At 37.4% G+C, this 22,775-nt stretch overlaps 2 protein-coding genes across 4 annotated transcripts in view; both read right to left on the bottom strand.

Annotated features, from left to right (window-relative positions):
- Positions 1–22,775, bottom strand: part of BBS4 (Bardet-Biedl syndrome 4) — a 303,820-nt gene that overhangs the window by 126,453 nt on the left and 154,592 nt on the right. The gene's annotated exons all lie outside the window — the stretch shown is intronic.
- The window catches only part of NEO1 (neogenin 1), a 59,753-nt gene that overhangs the window by 13,356 nt on the left and 23,622 nt on the right, over positions 1–22,775 (bottom strand). For 2 of the 3 annotated variants that reach the window (XR_014176344.1, XM_081964601.1), the window contains exons 2-20: positions 22,245–22,562; positions 19,232–19,507; positions 18,563–18,716; positions 17,312–17,448; positions 14,488–14,642; positions 12,938–13,058; positions 10,161–10,380; positions 9,213–9,367; positions 8,962–9,110; positions 8,222–8,360; positions 7,702–7,751; positions 7,089–7,233; positions 6,138–6,248; positions 5,637–5,831; positions 4,961–5,056; positions 3,559–3,734; positions 2,731–2,869; positions 2,498–2,605; positions 1,559–1,753 (exon numbers count right to left, since the gene is read on the bottom strand). Coding sequence is in view for 2 of the 3 variants with exons in the window: in XM_081964601.1 (XP_081820727.1) it covers positions 1,559–1,753; positions 2,498–2,605; positions 2,731–2,869; positions 3,559–3,734; positions 4,961–5,056; positions 5,637–5,831; positions 6,138–6,248; positions 7,089–7,233; positions 7,702–7,751; positions 8,222–8,360; positions 8,962–9,110; positions 9,213–9,367; positions 10,161–10,380; positions 12,938–13,058; positions 14,488–14,642; positions 17,312–17,448; positions 18,563–18,716; positions 19,232–19,507; positions 22,245–22,562 (3,039 nt within the window). In the remaining variant the exon portion in view is untranslated. The remainder of the gene's footprint in view (positions 1–1,558; positions 1,754–2,497; positions 2,606–2,730; positions 2,870–3,558; positions 3,735–4,960; positions 5,057–5,636; positions 5,832–6,137; positions 6,249–7,088; positions 7,234–7,701; positions 7,752–8,221; positions 8,361–8,961; positions 9,111–9,212; positions 9,368–10,160; positions 10,381–12,937; positions 13,059–14,487; positions 14,643–17,311; positions 17,449–18,562; positions 18,717–19,231; positions 19,508–22,244; positions 22,563–22,775) is intronic. The other variant, XM_081964602.1, reaches the window with a different exon arrangement.

Here is a 22,775-nt window from a genome sequence, read left to right as displayed (position 1 = left end):
TTCTTCTTGCTTTCATTTATTTAAAGCTATTGTATGTTGATTCTGGTTTCTGATTACTGTATGCACACAAATCCTGATTTATTTATATGTAAATCATTTTTGCAACATATTTTCAGACCTTCTAACAAATAAAGGAATACTATAAAAGTAAAAAAAACAACTAGAAGATTAAAAAGTCAAAAACCTACCCATTAAAAAGAGTGAAATGTACTGGCATACAGAGAATTTAAAAGTCATTGTGCAGTTTCAATTTGCAACAATTTCACTTCTAGATTTAAAAAAAACGGCATAGGTTCCAAATATACACTTCGCCAAAAGAAGCCCCGGGTTTTGATATTCTAAAATTTCACAAGACAACTGTCATTTAGTAGCTCAAGAAGAGTAGTAATACTCATAAAAGACAGCACGACACATAAAGCACATCTATTGGTTTACCTTGATCATTAGACATTTTATCTGATGATTCCGCTACCAAGGGAAGCAGAGGGGAAAAAGCACACAAGAGACCAAAATTCACTGACATGGAAACAATAATCTCTGAAAACGGGAAAGGAAACTCATACTGGAGACTAGGAAACTCAAATGGACACAACTACAGCGTCCTTGACTATTGACTGCTCACTTAGTGACTGTTCAAAATTCTGACAGGACTCCCTGGAATACCCAAATTCATAGTTCTGATAGCTACGTGATTGCATTTTTCAACAGTTTTGCTGGAAACCGGCTTTTGTTAATGACTGCTGTGAAAAAGGTTGTAAAATCAGGTGGGTCACAGTGGTTGAGACAATGCATAACCAGCACTTGAGGACTAGCTGGACTACCACTGGCAAAGTAGGTGAGCAGCTTTCGCCCAATGACAAAACCCTTTGCAAGGCCCAAAGAGCTTCTCAAACTTTTGCCTGAGAAGAACCAATTCACACACTTTCCTCAACAGCAAGGGAGGAAAGAGGTGTGAGGGGGGGAAAAAAGGGGGGGAGGGGGACACTTCTCTTACTGCTTGCTTCAGCTTTGGCCAATCTTGGCCTGCAATCCAGCTCCCAAAAGATGAATCCTGGAGGAACCCATCATTCAAAGAGACGAGGTTGCCCACCCCTGAGCTAAAGCTTTTCGGAAAGCATTAGCTGCTCTTCAGATCAGCCAGTACATTATCTATATCAGAGAAACTTATTTCCAAACAAAAACATTCTAGGTCACTGCGTTGAGCAAGTTCAGATAATCAGCAGTTCTTATAATGAGGACAAGGCCTGATAAACAATCTGCTCAAATGAATGTAAAATATTGCTTATAACAAAAATACCCTTTACGTTGATTGCCTATTGGTTTTCACCCTACAAAAATGACCAGAAAAATTACTATCCATCTGTCCTTTATTGCAAACGTTTTAACAACTGTTTGTTTCCATCTACTGTACCTGGGTCAGGGCAAAGTAAAATCCCAGATAGAAAATTACTTTAATTTAAAAAAAAATGTCTTACAGCTCCTAGCACCAAGTGAAAACCTTTTCCTCATCAATTGCTTGTCTCATATATTAAATCGGAAAAACAGAGCATTTCTTTACCTTTAGGTGTCCTGAACTGTACAGCCTCTGACATGGGGCCCATGCCTTTGGAGTTCCGGGCTTGGATCTTGAAATAATATGCTGTGTCAAGGGTCAGCTCTTGAATCTGATGGGTCAGTCTATTGCCTACTACTGGTTCAATGACCCAGTCATGTATTTCAGCATTGACATCGGTGTTATAGTAAATTATGTATCCTGCATAACAAAAAACAGGAGGGTTTGCCAATTATGAAGGCACGTTTCCTAGCTCTGAAAAATTCACACGTCTCAAGTTTTCTTGCTATCTCTTCTGTTAAAGACACACATTGTTTGAATTAGTGCCATTAGGAAAGTGGTGTGTGTGTGTGTGTGTGTGTGTGTGTGTGTGTGTGTGTGTGTGTGATGAGGGTGAGACCATCCCTCCCCATCCATTGATTTTCTTTTAGCCCAGGTCTCATCCACGTGTATGCCTTCTTCCAGATGTTGCTTAAACCGGCAGATTTTGAGTGTGTAAGAGTTTGTAAACATATGTAGTAAGGCTGTAGAGTCCTTCCCATTCAATCCCCCAAAGCGGTTCAGAGCACCCAAGGGCACAAATATAGCATCTCTTTGCAACTCTGTCAAGTAGCTGCTTCTTTTCCTACACTGGGCAGCTGCTCTCCACAGCTGTTGTGCAACTCTGCCTGGAGTGGTGGGAAGCTACTTAAGAAGTTGGAGACAAGCACTTTACATCTTCTCAAGTATCTTTCTGAAATGAAATCCAAGGCATCTGGACAGGCAAGTGACAAATGCGTACACACTGTTGTGTTTCTTGTGGATCTACTGAATCATCCCTTTTGCCATAAAAAAAAAATGCAAATATTACAATCAATAAAAAGCTGCATCCAATGTAATTAATATCTTCCTTCTCGTGTGGTTGCAACCACATCATCTCTGTATTTTATCCAAAAGACATTTCACCTGTAATTTTGCCATTGGCTTCAGATGGAGGTTGCCAGTTGACGATGATAGTTCTCGGCTTTCCTTCTTTGCTGACCACTGTTACATCTTTTGGCGGAGAAGTTGGAACTGCAAGAAAATTTAAATTAAACTGACACAGAACTTCAGCAGCGTGTTTTCTATTTTAAAAAAAGTTAAAGCAAGAGAAGTAACAATATAATCCTTTAAAAAAAGGCATCGCAGGTGGCCAATACCTTGCTCAAAAGTAGTGCCATGTGCTGTCATGCTCCAGGTGCTTGATCTTCGGCCTTTAGTCACCATGACAGAGAATTCATATAACGTGTTTGGTTTTAAGCCAGTGACCAAGAAGCTTAAGGTAGTTGTGTTTGCTGTCTATTGAAAATTAGAACATAAAAATGTAAATATTTCATTCCTATGAGCCGAGGGGGTGCAGTGGTTAGAGTGCAGCATGCAGGCTACTTCAGCTGACTACTAGCTGCAGTTCAAATCTCACCGGCTCAAGGTTGACTCAGCCTTCCATCAATCCGAGGTGGGTAAAATGAGGACCCAGATTGTTGGGGGCAAAGAGGCTGACTCTGTAAACCGCTTAGAGAGGGCTGTAAAAGCACTATAAAGTGGTATATAAGGCTAAGTGCTATAGCTATCTCTCTCTATATCTATCTATCTATCTATCTATCTATCTATCTATCTATCTATCTATCTATCGATCTTCCTTCCTTCCTTCCTTCCCGCCTTCCTTGCTTCTTTCCCTCCCTCCCTCCCTCTCTCCCAGCAGCATTGCAGGTTAACTCTGCCCACAGTCTAGAGTTTGATCCTGACCGGTTCAATGTTGACTCAGCCTTCCATCCTTCCAAGGTGGGTCCAATGAGGACCCAGATTGTTGGGGGACAAGAGGCTGACTCTGTAAACGGCTTAGAGAGGGCTGTAAAAGCACTGTGAAGCGGGTTATAAGTCTAAGTGCTATTGCTATTCCTGCTCCCTCATGGAAACACACATTGAATCTCTTTTTTTAATTGCAGAAGGTTTGGACAAAATTCCTCTAAATCTACCATTTTTCTCACCTTGTACTTTGTGTTTGCAGGAATGTTGGTTTTCCAGCGGACGGTGTAGTAACGGGCATCCGAAACCTTCTGATTCTTTGGCAGAGAGTTGTCTGCCCAGGTGATACGAATGGTGTCATGGCTCAGGATGGAAGCCTGAACTCCCACAGGTGGCATCATGGGGGAGGGGTCTGGCACTGGAGTGTATGGAGCATTAACAACAAATAAATCAACTTCAGAAGTGTCTAAAGAATTGATGGGTAAAATGTGGGGTATTGCAATAAAAAAGAAAGGTGGCGTTATACATGAATAGGAACAAAAGGGTGGAATGCAGGGCAATACAATGAAATGAGAGGTGAGGAGTGGAGGAGTGGAGAAAAAGAGAGAAAAGCCAGAGTTAATAGGCAACAAGGCACCAGCAAAACAAGTTCTCAGCGATTATTTTGCTTCCTCTTAAAAAAACCCAGCACCAGCAGATTCTACAGGACTTAGCATTTAAGTAGGTTATCGAAGATAAAAAGGACAATGACTTTCAAATCTTCAGTATTCATTTGAAAAATTTTACTAATTAGGATATACAGTATTATAGTTGCATTGAAACGTTAATTTATTCCAACTGAAAAATCAAGGTAGAATTAGCATCCCACAGAGACAATGATAGAGAAGTACAGTATTACTGCTTAGTATTAAAAGGAAAGTGCATATCTCCAAGCTGTATAAGAACAACTAGGATCTAGGGGAAAAAAACCAAAACAAAACCAACAACCAGTCCAATAATACAAAATCGGTGTTTTCTTTCAAACTACTTATTTTCCAAAGCACCAGAAGGCAGGACAAGAAACAATGGATGGGAACTAATCAAGGAGAGAAGCAACCTTTCCTAACAGTGAGAACAATCAACCAGTGGAATGCCTTGCCTTCAGAAGTTGTGGGTGCTTCATCACTGGAGGTTTTTAAGAAGAGATTTGACAGCCACTTGTCTCAAATTGTATAGGGACTCCTGCTTGAGCAGGGAGTTGGGCTAGAAGACCTCTAAGGTCCAGCTGTATTCTGATTGATTGATTGATCTCTCTACAATGTTTAAACGTTTTTTTTTTATCCAACTGGTCATTTAGTTTAAAGAATGATAAAAACATACAGTGCTGAAAAACATGACATGCTATTGACTGACATATATTTATACCAACATGCTTACAATTATAATACTGTAGATTGGGAAGATCAGCAAACAAATTTAAGAATGTATAATCAATGTCCCAAATTAACCAAATCGCTGATCCAGATTTCAAAGTCATTGTTCAGAAGACAGTTCAGCAAATTATCTCTGAACACGGAACAAAGAAACAAGCCACCAGCAAACTAGAAACAGTTTGTATTCCAATATATTTTTTGACTAAACCATCTGGGCTATTCCCATCTTTACCTGTATAGGCTCTAGTCACAGCACTCTCATAAAGAGGGATTCCTTCACCAACGTTGTTATATGCTTTCAAAGTTATCACATAATGGGAACTGGGATCTGGAAAAAAAGTAAGTATATTAGTATGTATTAAACACAAGATTTCTTTAGCGCTACAGAAACATCTCTTTTCCGAGATAGTTCAAGATTCATATCAAATGTCCTTAGCTTTATCATATTAACTCAGGCACTACAACAAGAATGAAAGAACATCCATTTTGCTATTATTTCCAAACATCATGAAATCTAGAGTGAATATAGAAATCAAACACTTTTGATACCAATGAGGACATAAGAAGCAAGCACTTTGATCAGCATTGCTTTTATATTTTATATAGATGAGATTTTATACAGATGAGCTGTGGTGGTGCAGTGGTTAGAGCGCAATACTTCAGGCTATTCCTCATGACTGCCGGTGACTGCAATTTGGCAGTTCGAATCCCACCAGGCTCAGGGTGGACTCAGCCTTCCATCCTTCCGAGATGGGTAAAATGAGGACCCAGATTGTTGTGGGGCAAGAGGCTGACTCTGTAAACCGCTTAGAGAGGGCTGGAAAGCCCTGTGAAGCGGTATATAACTCTAAGTGCTATTGCTATATTGTTATTTAGCAAACTATCAGATTAAAATCTTGTGTAATTACCCAAATTTTCAATAGTGTAGTATCGTTGCTTATAATCCACCTTGATGGTCTGAGCATGGGGACTGCCAACGCCATACCCTATGGCGTAGCCTCTGACCACAATGTTCTGGTTTTCCGGTGGGGTCCAGCTGACAACAATACCGGTTACTAGTGGACGGACCTGCAACGAACTTGGCACTTCTGGAACTCGAGTTTCTAAAAAGAAGAGAACTTATTATTTAAATATGTTAAGACAAGAAACAATAAACCTAAAAGTATTTACTTTTAAGAGATGTCACTGAGTTATTTAGATGATTCCATCCTCACAGTCTCCTTATAGGGGAGATTAGCAGCACCAAACTATAAAATAAAATAATTTCTCAGCCTTATAAAGTAGACCAGACTAAGGAGCCAATGCTAATGTCAGGACTACTGAATGTGCCTTTGACGAAGGAATGAAAAGATTTCTGTATTTTCTTAGGAAGCTTTCACGTTCGTAACACATGTGCTTGGTATCCATACCATCAAGGTCGCTCTCAAATGTTTCTGCTGATATCCAATCCGTAGCTGTTCCTGTGCCATTGACTGTTAAGGCAGCCACTCGGAAGCTGTACTCGGTCCCTCGTTCCAAACCTAGTATAGAACACATCATACTGAATACAATATTCAATATTAATTGCAAGCAAACTTTCTGCTTCTGATTAGAATAGCAATAGTTCCATTATCCTGTTTCTTCGAAGTGCCCCAATGAGTATCTTCAAGTGATTATTATTTCGAAGTTATAATTTGATTCACGGCTGACACAGATCTAGTTAAACAAATACTTTATTTTTTGGCCCTTCATCTTCCTGATGGTTGCTGGAGCATAACCCACAGCTAAGCAGGACAAATCAACAACATTTGCTGTAAGGCTCCAAGAGATTCAGTTGACAGAAATTATTATCTGTCAAGCATGAGAGGACCGACACACTGCAATGACCTTTCCTGTGTGTTAGTGGCAAAGGAATATGTAATTTTCCTTCAGCAAATAGAAGGACTAAGAGTTTCAAATGATGTACTCGTTTTATTTATTTCCACAGCGGGTGGTCTTAACATTTTCTATGAAAACAAAACACCTAGACAAAGGCATAACAAATCAATTTAAAATGTGAATTAAAATACTCTTATCCGATAAATCTGATTTACGGGGACATTACTAGATGGGTCAGCCCTTATTTCAAGGACAGAGAAAGCAGAACTAAAGAGAGGCTTCCTGAGAAATAAGAATCACCCGCCAATCTTTAGGATGGCTTGACTGAAAAAGCAGAATCTGTGATAAACCCACAAACTAAAACTAAGAAGACTTCCCAGAGCAAAAGAAATATTACAAGGACAGAGGAGGTTATTTTTATAATAGACCCTTTTCTTTTCCTAAAATAAGAAGCTTGCAGTTGGTTTAGGTTATTATTAGATTGGGAATTCCAACCTATTCACCTTCAATCATCTGTGAAAGCTGTGTCCCCACAATGATTTCGGTGACATCACTTTTGCGAATCACTTTTCGGTACCGAATCTTATAGCCAGTAATTTGCCCATTATGTGTTCCTGTGGGAGGAGGCTGCCAATGCATCACAATGCTCTGTGGGAAGTTAAACAGCATTATCAATCATATTCTCTAAATTAAATTAGGCTAATTGTCATGCTTCATTAATCTCCATTATACTGGTCCAAGAAATAATTTACACATGCTTAGAAATATTATATATGAACTTAATATCTCTGACATTACAAATTATGTACCTGGAAATAGCCCAACCGTGTAACTTGCAAATAATATTGTATGTATATAAGTGTCAATAATTTCCACAAGTTACTTTGAAACATTAACGTGACTCTTCACCATTGGGAAATCTTCACTATTTGCACACTGGGCTAGTACAGTTAATGTTTACTGCAGCTTTTAAGCATGCAAATTGAGAATTTATCAAGTCGTCGACTCTTTGGGGGGGGGGGGGAGTTTATAAACTATAGTGGATTCATCATATATTCAAGATCTAAGGAAGAAAATCTGATGCTTCATCCATGTCTAAAGAGAGAAGTATCTTACCTTGGAGTTTTGCACTTCTAGTGTTAGATTCTGGGGTGCAGCACTGGGAACTAGAAACATTAAAAGAAGTTATTCAAATATGGTTCAAAATTGAACATTGCTCAGGGAGCACTCTATCCCCAGTGTAAATTAAAAATGAATTATAGCTCTTCCAGTTTAAAAGCAAGTGGATTTTATCATGATCTCCCAATTTCACTGAATATTTATCTGTGTGTGTAAATTTTCAGAGTAATATCTACAAAGATTTGCCAAGATAATGTCTTATGTTGATAGAAGCAAAGATATATGTATACACACAGAGAGGGGGGGAGTCTCTCTTAAGATACTTGCCAAAAATAGAAGGCAAAATAATAAAATATAGAAAATTCAAGGGAAAAGCCCAAGAAACCATTTTTCCCAAAAGATTTCAGCACAACTTCCTATTTAGATCTATATAGTATGAAGAAGCCAAACCAAATTGGTTATATATAAAATGCAAATAAATACATAGGAATTCTTTCTACAATTAGAAAACACTTACCATCTGACAGTGTACGAATGACAACGTCTTGAGTAGACACACCTGGACCATGTTTATTGTAGGCCACAACTCTGAAGCTATACTCTGTATATTTTCTCAAACCAATTATTGTATAGGAAAGACCTCCAACATCAATGTCCTATTTAAAAAGATGAAAAACATGATGTATAAATCATAATTTGGGCTTGATAATTTATTAAATATGCAAAGTCCACATGAGGCTGAAATTATGGTTATACTTGAATATTTGCTCATTTCTGGTTCTGGAGATTTCTCTCTGTCTCTCTCTCTCTGTTATCCTGTGTTCACATCAAAATACAATACAATTGAGGACAAAATAATCTATTTAAAATCAAAGCAAAGCTTCCTAACCAGTCAGGGTAACAAAGGCACGGTTTTTGAGTAAATGGATGCTTCTATAGTTTTGCACTAATACGTTCCAAAATAGAAGGAAGTACTGACAAAAGTCAATATCAATTTTAATATATGTGAAAATTCCTCAGAAAGTTATTCCACCAGGAAAAAGTCATCTCTTCATATATCTGCAAGCAACAATTCAGAGGACAGGGGCATTCCTAAAGATCACACTTTTCTTGATGAGATATTCTGACCTAACTGTGGTTTTTTTTTTAGGTCTTAGCTATTAGGAGCAGAAAAATGATAAACAGATTCAAGAATTATATCCCATAATCATCATATGCAAATATAAAAACTGCTTTCTTAACATACAGGTCTCTCACCTGTTCGTTCTCCGTTCCCTTCTCCATGTAATACAGTTTGTAGTTCTGGATCTCGCCATTGCCCGATAAGGGTGTACCCCAAGTAACAGTGATTGACGTGGGAGAGGTGGCATACGCACGGATGTTGGGGGCTGGACCAGGAAGCTGAACTAAATAATAAGCAGGGCGTATTACAAAATAATAAAAAATATTAACCACAAAATGTTAAAAAGGGCAACATAAGAAGCAAATGACCAATGTTTAATGCTTACCCTCAGGTTGTGTGGCTACTTTCAATGGTACCGAACTCTCCCCAGGTCCATGTCTGTTTTGGGCTACCACTCTGAAAATATATACTGTTTCAGGCATCAGGCTTTGGATTGTCACTTGCATTTCCCCAGGATGACTTGTGTTTTCAACACGCTCCCTTTACAAAAGAGAGAGGGAGAGGGAGTTGGGAATGGAAATTGGCATGCAAAACTTATTAGGACAGAATCATTGTTGTTTTATATTAGAGTGAAATCATCAATTATGGATAACATGAATTGTACTACTGCTGTTTTGATTTAATCTAGGACAATCAATTGGGATGCTGTAATATGCATTATAAAAGATGCAACTGTGATAAACTTCATTGAATTACTGTGGAGTACTAGATGATATAAAATAAACTCATCTGTGGCCACCATAGCCTTCAAGCAATTGATACCCAACTTTTAATATAACCATAACAAAAGATGCCTTTCAGTGAGAAATTGGTAGAACATGACCTGCTAAAAAAGCACTACGATGTTTTTTAAAAAATCAGGATCTATAAGCTAGAAGTCCAGACTGTTAGAAGAATTGCCACAGAAAAGATGAATAGAAAAAAATGAAGCAAGTAATTATTGGCAGAACAGCATATATTGTATAAGCTTGGACAGTCATGACTGGAAGTATTTATGCAATCTTTGAACCAGTGGAATCTGATGGCATCTTCCATTAAAGTTCTATGTCTTTGGCATAGCTTGATGTTTTGGCATCATGAAAGTCTGGAACAATTTTGTGAAATCATCTAAACTAATTATCTAGTTCTGGTTATTTTAATGATTAAACTTTGGTCTTAATATGTACTAAAAAGAGAGGCTGTGATGCTTTGCCTATCAGCCCAACTCTTATTTTTCAGCTATGGGTCAATACTCCTAAAGGCTCCCAGTTTAGCAATATTTAAATAAGCACACCTGTTACTCATTTCCTTAGCGTAGAACACCGAGTAGGTAAGATTGTCTCCCTGTGGATCAGATGCAGGGGTCCTCCATGTTAGCTTGATGAAACGAGTAGATACAAGAGACGCCACCACATCTCGAGGGGCAGAAGGCAAAGGTCCAGTTGTAGCTGGTGCTAGATGGTCAGTAGTGGCACTGGTCAGTGAAGTGGGAGGTAATGTTGGGATGGCAACATCTTGTCATGTGCAAACATTGGGGAATATGAAGGGCAAACATCACGACGATTTAAGGAGAAAACAGAAAAGAAAACAAAATAAAAGAAATAAACAAAACCACGATGGAAAACAAAACAAAATGAACACACAAAAAAGGCCATTAAACGGAAGGTTGGCATGCATGCAGGCAAAAAGGTAACTACTGAAAACTAATGGGAAATATCAAGGAGACATCACTATTGGAGAAGCAATCAAAAAATCTCCATTATAATGAAAGTGAGAAGGAAGGGTAGGATGAAAATTACATATAAAGAATCATTTCATCATTAAAACATTAGTTTCTGAAAATTAAGTCTGGTTATGGGGTAACCGTTAATTTTTAGAAAACCATCTGTTCAAATCTGGAGTCAAATGCATGGAGGATTATGGTATCTGTCCTTAGCAGAACTAGGACAGAAATGCAGAACATTCAAGGTAAGGTAGCACTGTAAAACTTTTTAAAATATTGGTAAATTATGTAATTTTTCATTTGGGCATTTCCTTTTTTACTGATCTCAAATACCCACTATATGAAATGTCATAGTAAAATGGTCATGCTAATTTCAAATGGTATTTCTTTTTAATGCAACAATTATATTTTAATTAATTGCTCTGAACAAAGAAGAATATTCAATTAAAAAAACTTTAAAATTGCATATTATATCCCTCTTCATTAAATCTACTAAAAACTCATTAGCAAAGTCATTATAACTAAATTCCATAATATGATCATCCATTCTAAAACAGAATGGTTATTTTGTTCCCCAACATTGGCCAATGATATTCTGCCTTGTACAGTCATACTGAAGAACAATAATTAGAACAGGATCCTTTACATGTTAACAAAAAAGCCTTTAAGTTATCTCTTCTTTTATCTTCTTTAAGCAGTGTCATTTTTCAATATTAACTGGAGGCAATCATTAATTGATACAGTATTATTTATGCGTTGGAATAAATTTCAGAGGCAACTCAAGTGCCTTGACAGATGTAGAGAGTATATAAAATGGTTTGGCATAATGATGAATAAAAGATGAATTCTAGAACAAGGGAAGAGGGGAGAAAGGGAGAGAGAATTGAAAGGGGGAAAAACAAAAGATGGAAAAATTAAAGAGATGAATAGTAACGCTTATACTGAATATTACTGTAGAGAAGTTGAAATACTACATCAATGAGACATTTTTGTGGCCTATACACAACTTGGCTGTAATGGAATGGGAAGTTTATGGAAATTGCCAAGCCTTTACAGTTTCAGACTGCAAATTTGTATTGATCAACTGCAAGACAGACATTCCAACTCCATATGTTATATTTGTAATTCTTGAATGGTGCGGACAATATGAGGATATTTTAATTATTTAAAACTTTGGAGAGTTTATTTTTTTCCTGATCTTTGAAGCTATTAAAAGTATATCTGTTGAGCTCCCTGACAAATGCATGAGTTCTATTGATTTTGACTGGGATGATTTCTTTAATCTTTTTTTCCCAGTGCAAACTTTTAAAGGAAATCATAAAAGTGCAATAAAAACAACTCTCCCGTATTTGGGAAATGTTTTGTTTTAAAGGAAGTCATTTTATCCTTTACTATCATGCCCAAATAATAAAAAGGTGTGTCACCATCAATATGTCAACAAAGAACATTAAAAAAAGGAAAGCAACATTTCCTGCCAGTCCAACCAGAAGCGATGCTGTATTTTAGATTAGATAGCAAAATCAATTGTTAGTAACATAAAGCAGAAAATATTTTGAACATGACCAGTAATAAAAGATATATGCTCAGGTCTTTCCAATGAGGGAAGGACACCCTAACATAGTTTATTAGAACTTGGAAAGAAGAACAACAAACAATTACGGTATGTCATTAAAATCTAGCTGTCACACACAGATTTATTTTTTTGAGAACTGTGAAATCTTCAGAATTACAGCGTCAAAATCAATTCTGAACACTTGGGCTTCACATATGATGCTAAATCATAATGTGGTTCATATCATAGCTCATACCAGAGCTCTGCAGCTTTTTCAACAAACTTAGCCTCAGAGTTATCTTGTAAATAGTTGCAAGAATGGACTATTACCCCGATTATAAAAACACCAATGGATCACCTTAAACCGACAGCCTTAAGTAGATTTCAACTTCTGTCCTAAACCTATGGATAAACAGCTCATCAAGAAAAAATAAACTGATATCAATTTCATACTGATAGGACAGATTTTAAAAGTATTGATAAGAATAGAATGCTAAAAAGGCATGTCTTAATTGTAGGCCAAGGTCACGAGTTCCAGTCTCGCCTTAAGCATAATGGCAGCTGGGTAATCTCTCAGCCCTAGGAAAGAAGCAATGGCAAACCACTTCTGAAAAACCTTATCAAGAAAACTGAGGTGGATTGTCCAAAAGAACTGGACATGATTGAATGGGGTGGAAAAAAACAAAAATTATAGGTAGGAACAATCTATCCATGAGTGAGCAGTGCCCCATGGAGAGTAAAATATAGCTCGATATTCTGCCCTATATTTTAACAATGTATGACTCTACTTTCTTACCATGTTCCAGTATTATCAGCTGGGCTCCAGACTGTATATTTCCCACATCATTTTCCGCAATACACTGATAAAAGCCTTCATCTGATTTCACCAAACCCAAAACTTGTAGGTTGTGCTCATTCTTAAAAAACAAAAACAAAAGACGTACAGCATTCACTATAACATCTTCTACTCATTGTTCTGGATTTTGAAAATAAAAGCTATAAAAAAATCTCAGTGTTTGTTACGTTTCTTCACAACTCTCTTTCCATCCTTATCATTCTGATTTGTCCTTATTTTATTGTTCATTTTTTTTAACATCTTCACTCCCCTTATTTATACCATTCAACGCTGACAGGAGTAATTTAATAAGTCCTTCGTTATTTATTTACTTCTGCCATTTGAGTATTGCACAATCTGCAAAGTATCCCTGCTGCTTTGTGATCATCTCCCTTTGGTGGCTCAACCTGTAGCTGCTGTGCCCTATCAGCAACACCGGGAAAAGATATTTTGCAAGCAAAGGGCAAGTCAGTGCTCCCTTTCTGTCCAATGTCCATAAAGCAACTGAACTGAAAGACCATTTCTTGTTTTAATACTAACAACCTGATTGCCTTCTTTCCTATGCTATCTACAGAGAGCAATTTAGTCCATATCGTCCAACATGCTAATCTTCAGTCTCTGGTTGTGGCTGAAGCAGTTGCTATATTCTAGCTAAAGATAGTTCGCCCTTTTCTTTTCTCTAGTTTTGCTGTTATTACGCTTCTGGTTGTTAGCTTTTATTTTCTACATTTTACTACCATTGGGGATTTTAAGTTGGTTATAATGAGGGAACCAATGGGGAATAAATTTTCTCCTTAGAATCGTACTCCCCACACCTTCAAAGCAAACATGAATGGTAGGATTCCTTGCAAAGTAATATAAAACTGAATTGGTACATTTTTTTGGTGGCTTAGCTCTGGGATGCAGTTCGCATCAACTGTATAACTGGAACAGTTATACAGTTTAAAGATGAGGAAGAAAACAGTCATGTGACCCCAAAAGCTCTTCCAACTCTCTAAGTGCAAACTCTTGTGACTGGGTTATTTGAAGGGAAAGATTTTTACATTTACACTTTCTAGGGAAACAAGCTAGTGATCCAAAACGATTGGGAATTCTTTTAGCAATAGCAATAAGACCAGGGATCTCCAACCTTGGCAACTTTAAGACTTGTGGATTTCAACTCCCAGAGTTGAAGTCCACAATTCTGGGAGTTGAAGTCCACAAGTCTTAAAGTTGCCAAGGTTGGAGACCCCTGACTTAGACTTATGTACTGTTTTACAGTGCTTTACAGCCATCTCTAAGAGGTTTACAGAGTCAGAATATTGCCCCTAACAATCTGGGTCCTCCTTTAACCAACCTCAGAAGAATGGAAGGCTGAGTCAACCTTGAGCCTGGTGAGATTCGAACTGCCAAATTGCAATCAGCAGAAGTAGTCTGCAGTACTGCACTTTAAGCACTGCGCCACCGTGGCTTCTAAGTGTGAGCTTGTGATCATTACACCTGACCAAATGTCTTATTAAATATGTACTTACTACAATTTTAAAGTAGTCACTAGGGATGACGACGTCTCCGTTCTTCACCCACTTGACCGTTGGAGTTGGCTTTCCGCTCACATCACATTCAAACACAATATCCATGGATTCGCGTGCATAAATATTAGCAGGCTGCTTCAGAAACGTGGGAGGCACTTCAGAGTGAGAGAAAGGTCAATGGCTAATTATTGATCAAACAGAAAATGGCTTGATCGGACAATACCTTTTCATTTATATTTCAAAGATATCTAACTTTGTTCTAAGATGCTTTCCAAAAAATGAATGGTTATTGGTAAAGGACAAATAATTAAGCAATACAATTTTACTAAGGTTAGCCTGTGGGAAATTTTAACAGCTTTTTTTTAAATTACCAAATTATACTTTAAACAAATAATTTATGAGAAGCAAAGACGAGCTTTACAGCTTACTTTCATATTGCCTGGCGTTGGCAACTATCTTGTGAAATCCCAGTTAAAGCTTTCAGCAATATTTTTTTTATATATCAATTAGCAGATCAAGATCAAATGAGCGTAACACAATTCTGAGTGTCTAAGCTCAAGCACATGCTCAAACCTCACCCACAAATGACCTTTTTCTGAGTGGTAAAGGGAATAATTCTGTTTTTATGAAATAAGTGATGTTTTAGTCAGCAATACCAGAACTGATTCAAATAAATAGATCTGAAATATATTACAACCATGAATGCTTAGAACTGTACTGTTGGAAGTGTATGAAGTAATGTATATCAATACATCTACCTCTACAAGCCCCATTACATTTCATAACTTGTTGATAATTTGCTGTTCCGGAGTCAAAAGAAGATATTTTTTTAAAAACATCCCCTTCGCTTTTAGCCAAAGAAATTTTAATTTTAATTATAGGACCAATGATTTCAGATAAGTGCTAAAAAAGAAACATAAAATTTCCCACTGTTGCAGAATTTAAAAGAGGGAAAGCAAATAAAATGCTGCCAGTGTAGCAGATATAATCTTCTAAAAGTGGCAAACTATCACAAAGCAGCAGCTGGCATAAAGCTTTGTTAATACATTATAAATCAGTTTTTAAGAAATCCTAGCTGAAATCTAAAAGCTATCAAATACAATTCTCTTGAGTATCAATATCACTATTACACATACTTTATGTATATACATATCAACTACTCAGGGATATATTTTGGTCCCACAGGATTTGATGGGAAGCTCTTACTGAAGAAGCAATTTTTCACAAAGATTCAGTCACTAATATCTTGGTTTTAAGTTTCATAACGCTTCTTCATAAAAGTAAAAACAAAGCAATTCATTAATTCTAAATGATATCTGTAAAGAATTAAAACAAAGAAGACTGTTGATGAACAATGTTACTTTGGGTATGTATTTGTCAATATCTTCATTTTGTAACTCTTTTGAAGTCCAGAACAGTTGATAACATAGCAAGGATGCTTTTGAAAATAATTCTGCCACTAGAGATTAAGATTTCCCAGGTGTCAAAAAAAGGCAGAGAAACCACCTATATGTGATATCAAGGCTTTTATTTCATTTCATTTAATGAATAAAGAGCAATAGCAACTTCTAAATTCACACACACGCACACACATGGAATTGAATCCCATTTTTTAGCACTGAGGTATTATTTAAATCAGCCTATATACTCTGGCTGCAGGAGTAATCTGGGATGCTATTAGTTCAGTTACATTTTTCAAATGTTCATTTTAAATCTTCATTTTAAAAGAACAAAGAGAAATTCCACTTGTTGGAATTTTTTTAACAATAATGTTTGACACTGACAGGCCGGGAAGCTCAAAAACCAATGTAATTTACGTCATACAATTTCAGGAATTGCCTGCAGAGCTAAATACGGTGGTTGACATTCCCAGCTGAAAAGTGAACTCATAACCTTGTCTTCATCTATCTGTCTTCATGTTACTTCCTGAATTACAGTGATAAAAGGGAAAACTACCTTCTGATCATTTATACAAGGGAAATCTGGTAAGGGAGATCAGATCAATTTCCTCTTCCTTAATGTACCTTTTAATACAGAACCCTAAAATTGAATGTTGGAAATTTACAGAGGTCGAAAGTTGTTTGAGAGCCAGTTTGGTGTAGGCACCAGGCCAGATATCAGGGCATGGGGAGTTTTAGTCCTGGCTTAGGCGCAAAGCCAGCTGGGTGACTTTGGGCAAGCAATCCCCTTTTATTCCTAAGAAGGAAACAATGACAAGCCACTTCAAAAATTGTTGCCAAGAAAAGTCCATGCAGACATCAGAAGTCAGGACTGACTTGTGGTACATATACAGGTGAATAGTTATCCACCTGCATATGTACTACACTGTCTGTGTACATTTATGCAGATATCTACTTTACTATAGAAAATAATGTGTGCCTCTATTGAAGAATATAGTGCACTCTTAGGAGAGAAAGGTTCTTGTCATCTTCAAGCCACAAGGCAGCAATGCCATCTCTGTATTTGCAAAGTAATAATAAATTAAGCCCCTTTATCCACTTCATGCCATCTGTTTATCTGTATACCTAGCACTGCTTTCAAGGTGGAACCTTTCCAGTGGTTTAAGCTGAGCTCTTTCCCAACTCTGCATAGAAATGTCATAAATTTAATTTGCAAAGGATCTATTATTCCATTTCTAAGCTATGATAATACTCTTGCGCCAGTCACACTGCTCTCCCAATACCTGGGATCAGCAATCATAACTACATTTTTTTTTGCTCCTAAACAAAACAATGATTTTTTAAAAGAATTCAACTGCCTCAGCTATATTAGCATGATTTCTTTTTTTAAAAAAATGTATATATGCATATAGATATATATATACCTTGCACAGTAAGGTCAGCTCGAGCTTCAATAGTTTCATTCCCACTATCTGCGATGCAAGTATATGTTCCTGAATCATCTTCGGTGATATCATTTATCTTCAGCATTCCCCCAGACAGGAATAGAAATTTGTGAGAACTGTATAAAACAAGAAACATTACTGGAGTGATTTTTCTTTTAAGTATGAGGGATTCAATTTTTTTAAAAAAAAATACAAACACTTACAACATTGGGCTGTTGGTTTGAGCTCTGAGCTTGGCACAGTCGAACACCAGTCAAAGCGCACTGACGATGTCTCCTTGAATGGTGATAAAATGTTTGCAACCAAATTGCCAAACTTGGAGCTGAAACCAACAGCCCAACTACCAATCCAAGCTACTAATATTCAAATATATTTACAACATTCTTCAGAAGCCAGAATATTTTTTAACATCTTTCCTCTCAGACCATTTTAGTTCTTATATTCAACTGAAAATATTCTGGTTGAACATCTGCTGCATTAATTATTACAGGTGATACAAGTTCAACATTGCCATAGCAACTATCCAAGGCTTAGGAATGTTTGAAGAGTTAATAATTGACACAAAAACAATAATTAAAACAAAAGCTCTAATGAACAAAGCTAAAAAGCACGGAACATATAATTGTAAGAGCTTGAATACTAAGAGGAAAAAAAGGGGGCAGGGGAGAATATTTCCAAGTATATACAGTTGTGTGGCTTAGAGATTGGAAAGCTGGATAGACAGATGTCTAGCGCAATGAGGCATTTGATTGCATGGACCATGACAAAATGTGAAATAAAAATCAAGATATAAATTAAGAGATCTCTTATGGAAGAGAGATAATAAACCTCCAATAATGGGTTTGGTAGCGGCTTTAATTTCAGTTTTTAGTGGATCCAGTTGTAGAGGAGCTGCTTGTGAGGACTACATTTTGAAGAAATAGAAGATTTTCATTAGACCATTCATCCAGGGCCTGACAGTTGCTCCCTAAAGCAGCTGTGCCCTTTCCTAGTCTAGCATCATGCATTATTGAAAGAAGGTGACCCTACTGATGCCATTTCAATGCTTTCTTAACTCAGAAACAAATTTGACACACACACCCATCAACATTTTGAGGGTTGTCAGGTCCCTCCTTTTAGCAGTTTCCATGATATGGGGCAGTAGTTGCTGGCTCTTTCTGCTACCCAGCTGTCCCCCAACAGCAACAATTTCTGTGACTTTCACACAGAACATCAGAATTAAAAACTCACTTTTCGGTAGCAAGCTCTTCTTCTTTTCTTGTCCATCGGATTAGTGGGACAGGAATGCCTGAAGCAACACATGGTAAAACTGCACTCTGCCCAGTCACTTTGGTAAGGGGAAAGGGTTGTTTCAAAAAAAGCAAGCCTGAAGAAAGGTTGGATTCTGCAAATAATATCAGGAAATAGGTGGTTAAATTAAATGAAAAGGGATGGCAATATAATATTCTAACTGGTTTTTCACTTGCTTCTAATTAAACATTTAACAGCAAATTAGGATTAGAGAAATGATCTTGAAATTGGCATAGATAACTGCCTTATCTTGCTATAGTGTCTAAAACTACACCTGTCTTGCAAAAACAGGTGTATAAAACGTTTTGTTAATATTCATTCACCCCTGGCAAGAAGATTTTAACTGTTAGAACAGAGGTGTCCAACCTTGGCAACTTTATTCCCCATCCAGCTTGAAATCCCCAGGTCTTAAAAGGTGCCAAGATTGGACATCCTTGCTTTAGAATAAATGTTTACAAGGACTTTTAGCGGTCCCAGAGAAGCATCCATTTCAAATTAGCAAGTCTGAATACCAAGTTTTTAGACTTTCTGACACCTATTGAACGACCCTATTCGTGATGCGCAAGAAAGAAACCAGGAGAGGAAAACCCTCCGCGCAGGTGCCTGTACCTGGAAGAACTTTAATCTCTGCTTCGTCGCTGTATTTGGGAGAGCCCCCAATTTCAATAACACAACAGTAAGTTCCGGCATCCTCATCTGTAGCGTTGCTGACAATTAAAGTTCCACTTGGCAACTTGAGGACACGATCGTCCAGAAAGAGGGGCTGATGATCCAGCTCCCACCTGACGAACGGTGCTAAGTCAGCATTAACTTCACAGTTAAGAACTATGGGGTTTCCTCTATGGACAGATGCAGACTCTGGCTGGGTAATGAATCTTGGAAGCCCTAAAGACAACAAAAATGAAAAAACCAAACAAATAAATAAACAATGCAAGTACATTCCTACATCTTTCGTTTTGCCCTGAGATGTTCTAACAGTATTTTAAGCTAGCATTCTTTTACTCATAAAAAGATTCATGAATTCGTTGTCCAGGTGTCTTGTGAACATGGGGAGTGCAAGTTGTTATTATAGATTCTAGTTTACCTCTGAGAAATTACTTCTGAATGCCATAACCAATAATGAGAGTAGAAACTGATATTGTACAGCTGCTCCATGTCACATATTTAATTAAATTAGGGCCTAATTGGAACCACAGTTTAAAATCAGGTGGGAGAAAGTAGCATGTCAGATGAATAGTGATGTACAGCTAAAAAAATTCATGAACTAAAAAGAAAAACATAAAAAGAAAAGCCATGATAAAATATAAAGGAATGACCTTGGGCCAGTCACTCTCTCAGCCCCCTAGGAAACAAGCAATGGCAAACATTTCCCCAAAACCTGGAAAGAAAATTGCAGAGGCTAGAAAAGAAAGTAGCCAAGAGTCAACACTGACTTAAAAGGACAAAAACAAGTCCCTAACACAAGTATTTACAACTTATTCCATTAGTGAGTCCATAAACAACAACAGCATAAAATATATAACCTGCATAGCTGCCATCCCATAATTATTATAGTAATATCCCAGGGAAAGCTTATTATATTCTAGTGTTATAAAAATGCAAACATTTAGATGAGTGGTCTGTTGAGAAAACAGCAAATGTTGCCCTCTGCAAAGAAGGAAAGAGCACCTAGTTAATTGCTGCAGGAAGATCACCCAGTCTGATTACAAGCAGCAGCATAAGAAAGAAGCAACAATGGTACTTTGGAAGATGTGCAAGAAATGCAATTGGTCTGCAAGCAAGAAGTGGTAGGGCCACAAAAAAAAGACAATCATAGAAAATGAAGAAGCTAAAGTACTTTGGAACTTTGGAATTCAAGCAGACAAACAGCTGCTGCAGAGTACTCCCAAATAAGCAACTGTTGATTTAAAAAAAGACAAAGAAATCTGACAATACCTGGAGGCAGCAGAATAGACAAAAATATCACAAAATACAAAGACCTGCAAACAGAGGTAGAAAGATTGTAGCAAAAGAAAGCACAGATAGTACCAATAGTCATAGGCATCTTGGATGCAAATCCTGAAACATCTGGAGCAACATAAGGACTGACAAAATCACCATCAATCAACGATAAAAAGCAGCTTTACTTGCAACAGCTTACATCTTGTGATGAGACCTTTAACACCACCCAACAACATCTCAACAACATCTGCCATTCCCAGATCCCTGGGAAGGATTTGATAGGTGAATAAAAATGTCAAATCTAGCCTAAACATCTGGCAGATCGTGCAACCAACCATATTAACACTATACTCTTTTCTAAACCATAAGAAATGAAAGAGGAAAATATAATGGCAAATGGTGATCAAAGTAACAATTCACCTAGATGGAAAACGCTTTTTAATGCCTTAAACCAGTTCACGGTTAATCATTCTTTCAAAATGTTTAATGTACTATAAAAATAATTTTGGCTGCACCAATTCGCTGAGAAGCAATATATTCAATTAAAAGATATTCTGACTGTTTAATCTGAAGCTGATAAATTAGCAGCTTCTAAAACGCCCAAATTATTTGACTGAGAAATGTTTGTTTGACTGGAAGATATCAAAGCCCCCAAAGTAATGAGGAAAGGAATAAAATGAAGGTTCATTACTTTCCCTCCCTACTAAAGAGAAGTAGGCTCTTGATTTTCCTGACAGCATCCACAAATCAGAGAACAGTAACAATGATCTCATGAGGTAAATGATCATCCCCCAAATTAAATGAGAATCTTGGCTATCAGAAGAGCTGGAGACCACACTTGTCAGTAATGAAGTAGTATTTTACTAGTGGTGGTTGGGAAAGGGCTGTGCAGTACGCTCAAACCCAAGGCATTCTGTAATGACAGCAGGCAGGAAAATCCCTGAGGAGGAAAAACACTATAGCTGCTTCATGTGGAAAAGTCTGAGGCAATGCCCACCCAACCTTTCATTGTTCTATATTTCACTTTAATTTTTTTTAAAAAAAATCAGGAAATGACCTTCATAGAGTGGGGAGGAAATGGTGGAGTCAGGAATCACGCACTAGATTATTTAAGCTATTTAATGTATACCTGTAACTAACCTCAATATGAATAAATCAAAATGATATATAATATAAATCAGACCTAGTCCTGTTTATGAAAAGTGAGCCTACTATTCTGGCTATAAGTTGTAGTGGTTGTAAGTTGAGACACCAGGTGAGTGGACTTGATTTTATGACTAGGAGGCAACCCCCCAACCCCCAATTTACTATATCTTGCCCTATCCCTAACACTTGCCCTAAAGTTAACCCTCTAAAGCAGTGTTTCTCAACCATGACAACAAGATATGTCGACTTCAACACCCAGAATTCCCCAGTCAGCCATTCTCCATGCTGGCTAGGGAATTCTGAGAGTTGAGGTCCAGACAGCTTAAAATTGCCAAGTCGAGAAATACCGCCCTAATGCTTCAAAGTAAGAAATGGTCTCTGAGGACTGCCCTTATTTAAAATAGACATTACTTTTTTGCGAGACTGCCTTCTCAGACTAGTTCTTCTGCAGTGCACAATATGCATTTATTTCTGCCGAAACATTAACCTCAGATTTGGAAAATGTACACAACAGCTATCCAAATAAGGTTTTCACCTGCAACTGTAAGCTTAGCTGTCCTGCTTACGATGGTGCCAAGACTCTCCACAGTTGCCACACACTGGTAATGACCTTCGTCAGGTTTATTGTGCTTGGAATGGACAACGCTGTTGATTAACAAAGATCCATCTGGTAGCAATTGCCGTCGGTCATCTGATACCAAGTTCAAGAAAGTCCCATCCTTTCTCCATTCAATTTTTGGAGGTGATTCACAATATGCTGAACAGTTCAGTATAACAGAAGATGCTCTAACTGACAGAGTGTCCACTGGTTCTACTAGGAAGTAAAACGGAGTAAAAGTTCTCACTGTAGGTTCTATAAGAGAAAGAGAGAGAGAGAAATGGTATTATTTAGGGCATTCCAAATATATTATGCAGAAATCTTATATTATTATGGATATTAAAAAGACCTCCACTGCTCCAAAATCTACCTTCCATGTGTATCATACAAAAAAAAAAATCCATAGAAACCATAATCAATAGTCTGAAGAATGACTTTTGCCACCTGGCAGGCAAATACTAGAGAAGA

The sequence above is a fragment of the Natrix helvetica genome (genome assembly GCF_964273705.1).
Source record: "Natrix helvetica genome assembly, chromosome: 12".
NCBI lineage: Eukaryota > Metazoa > Chordata > Lepidosauria > Squamata > Natricidae > Natrix > Natrix helvetica.
Note: the sequence above shows the minus strand (reverse complement) of the source record. Positions and strands in the feature narration are given on the sequence as shown.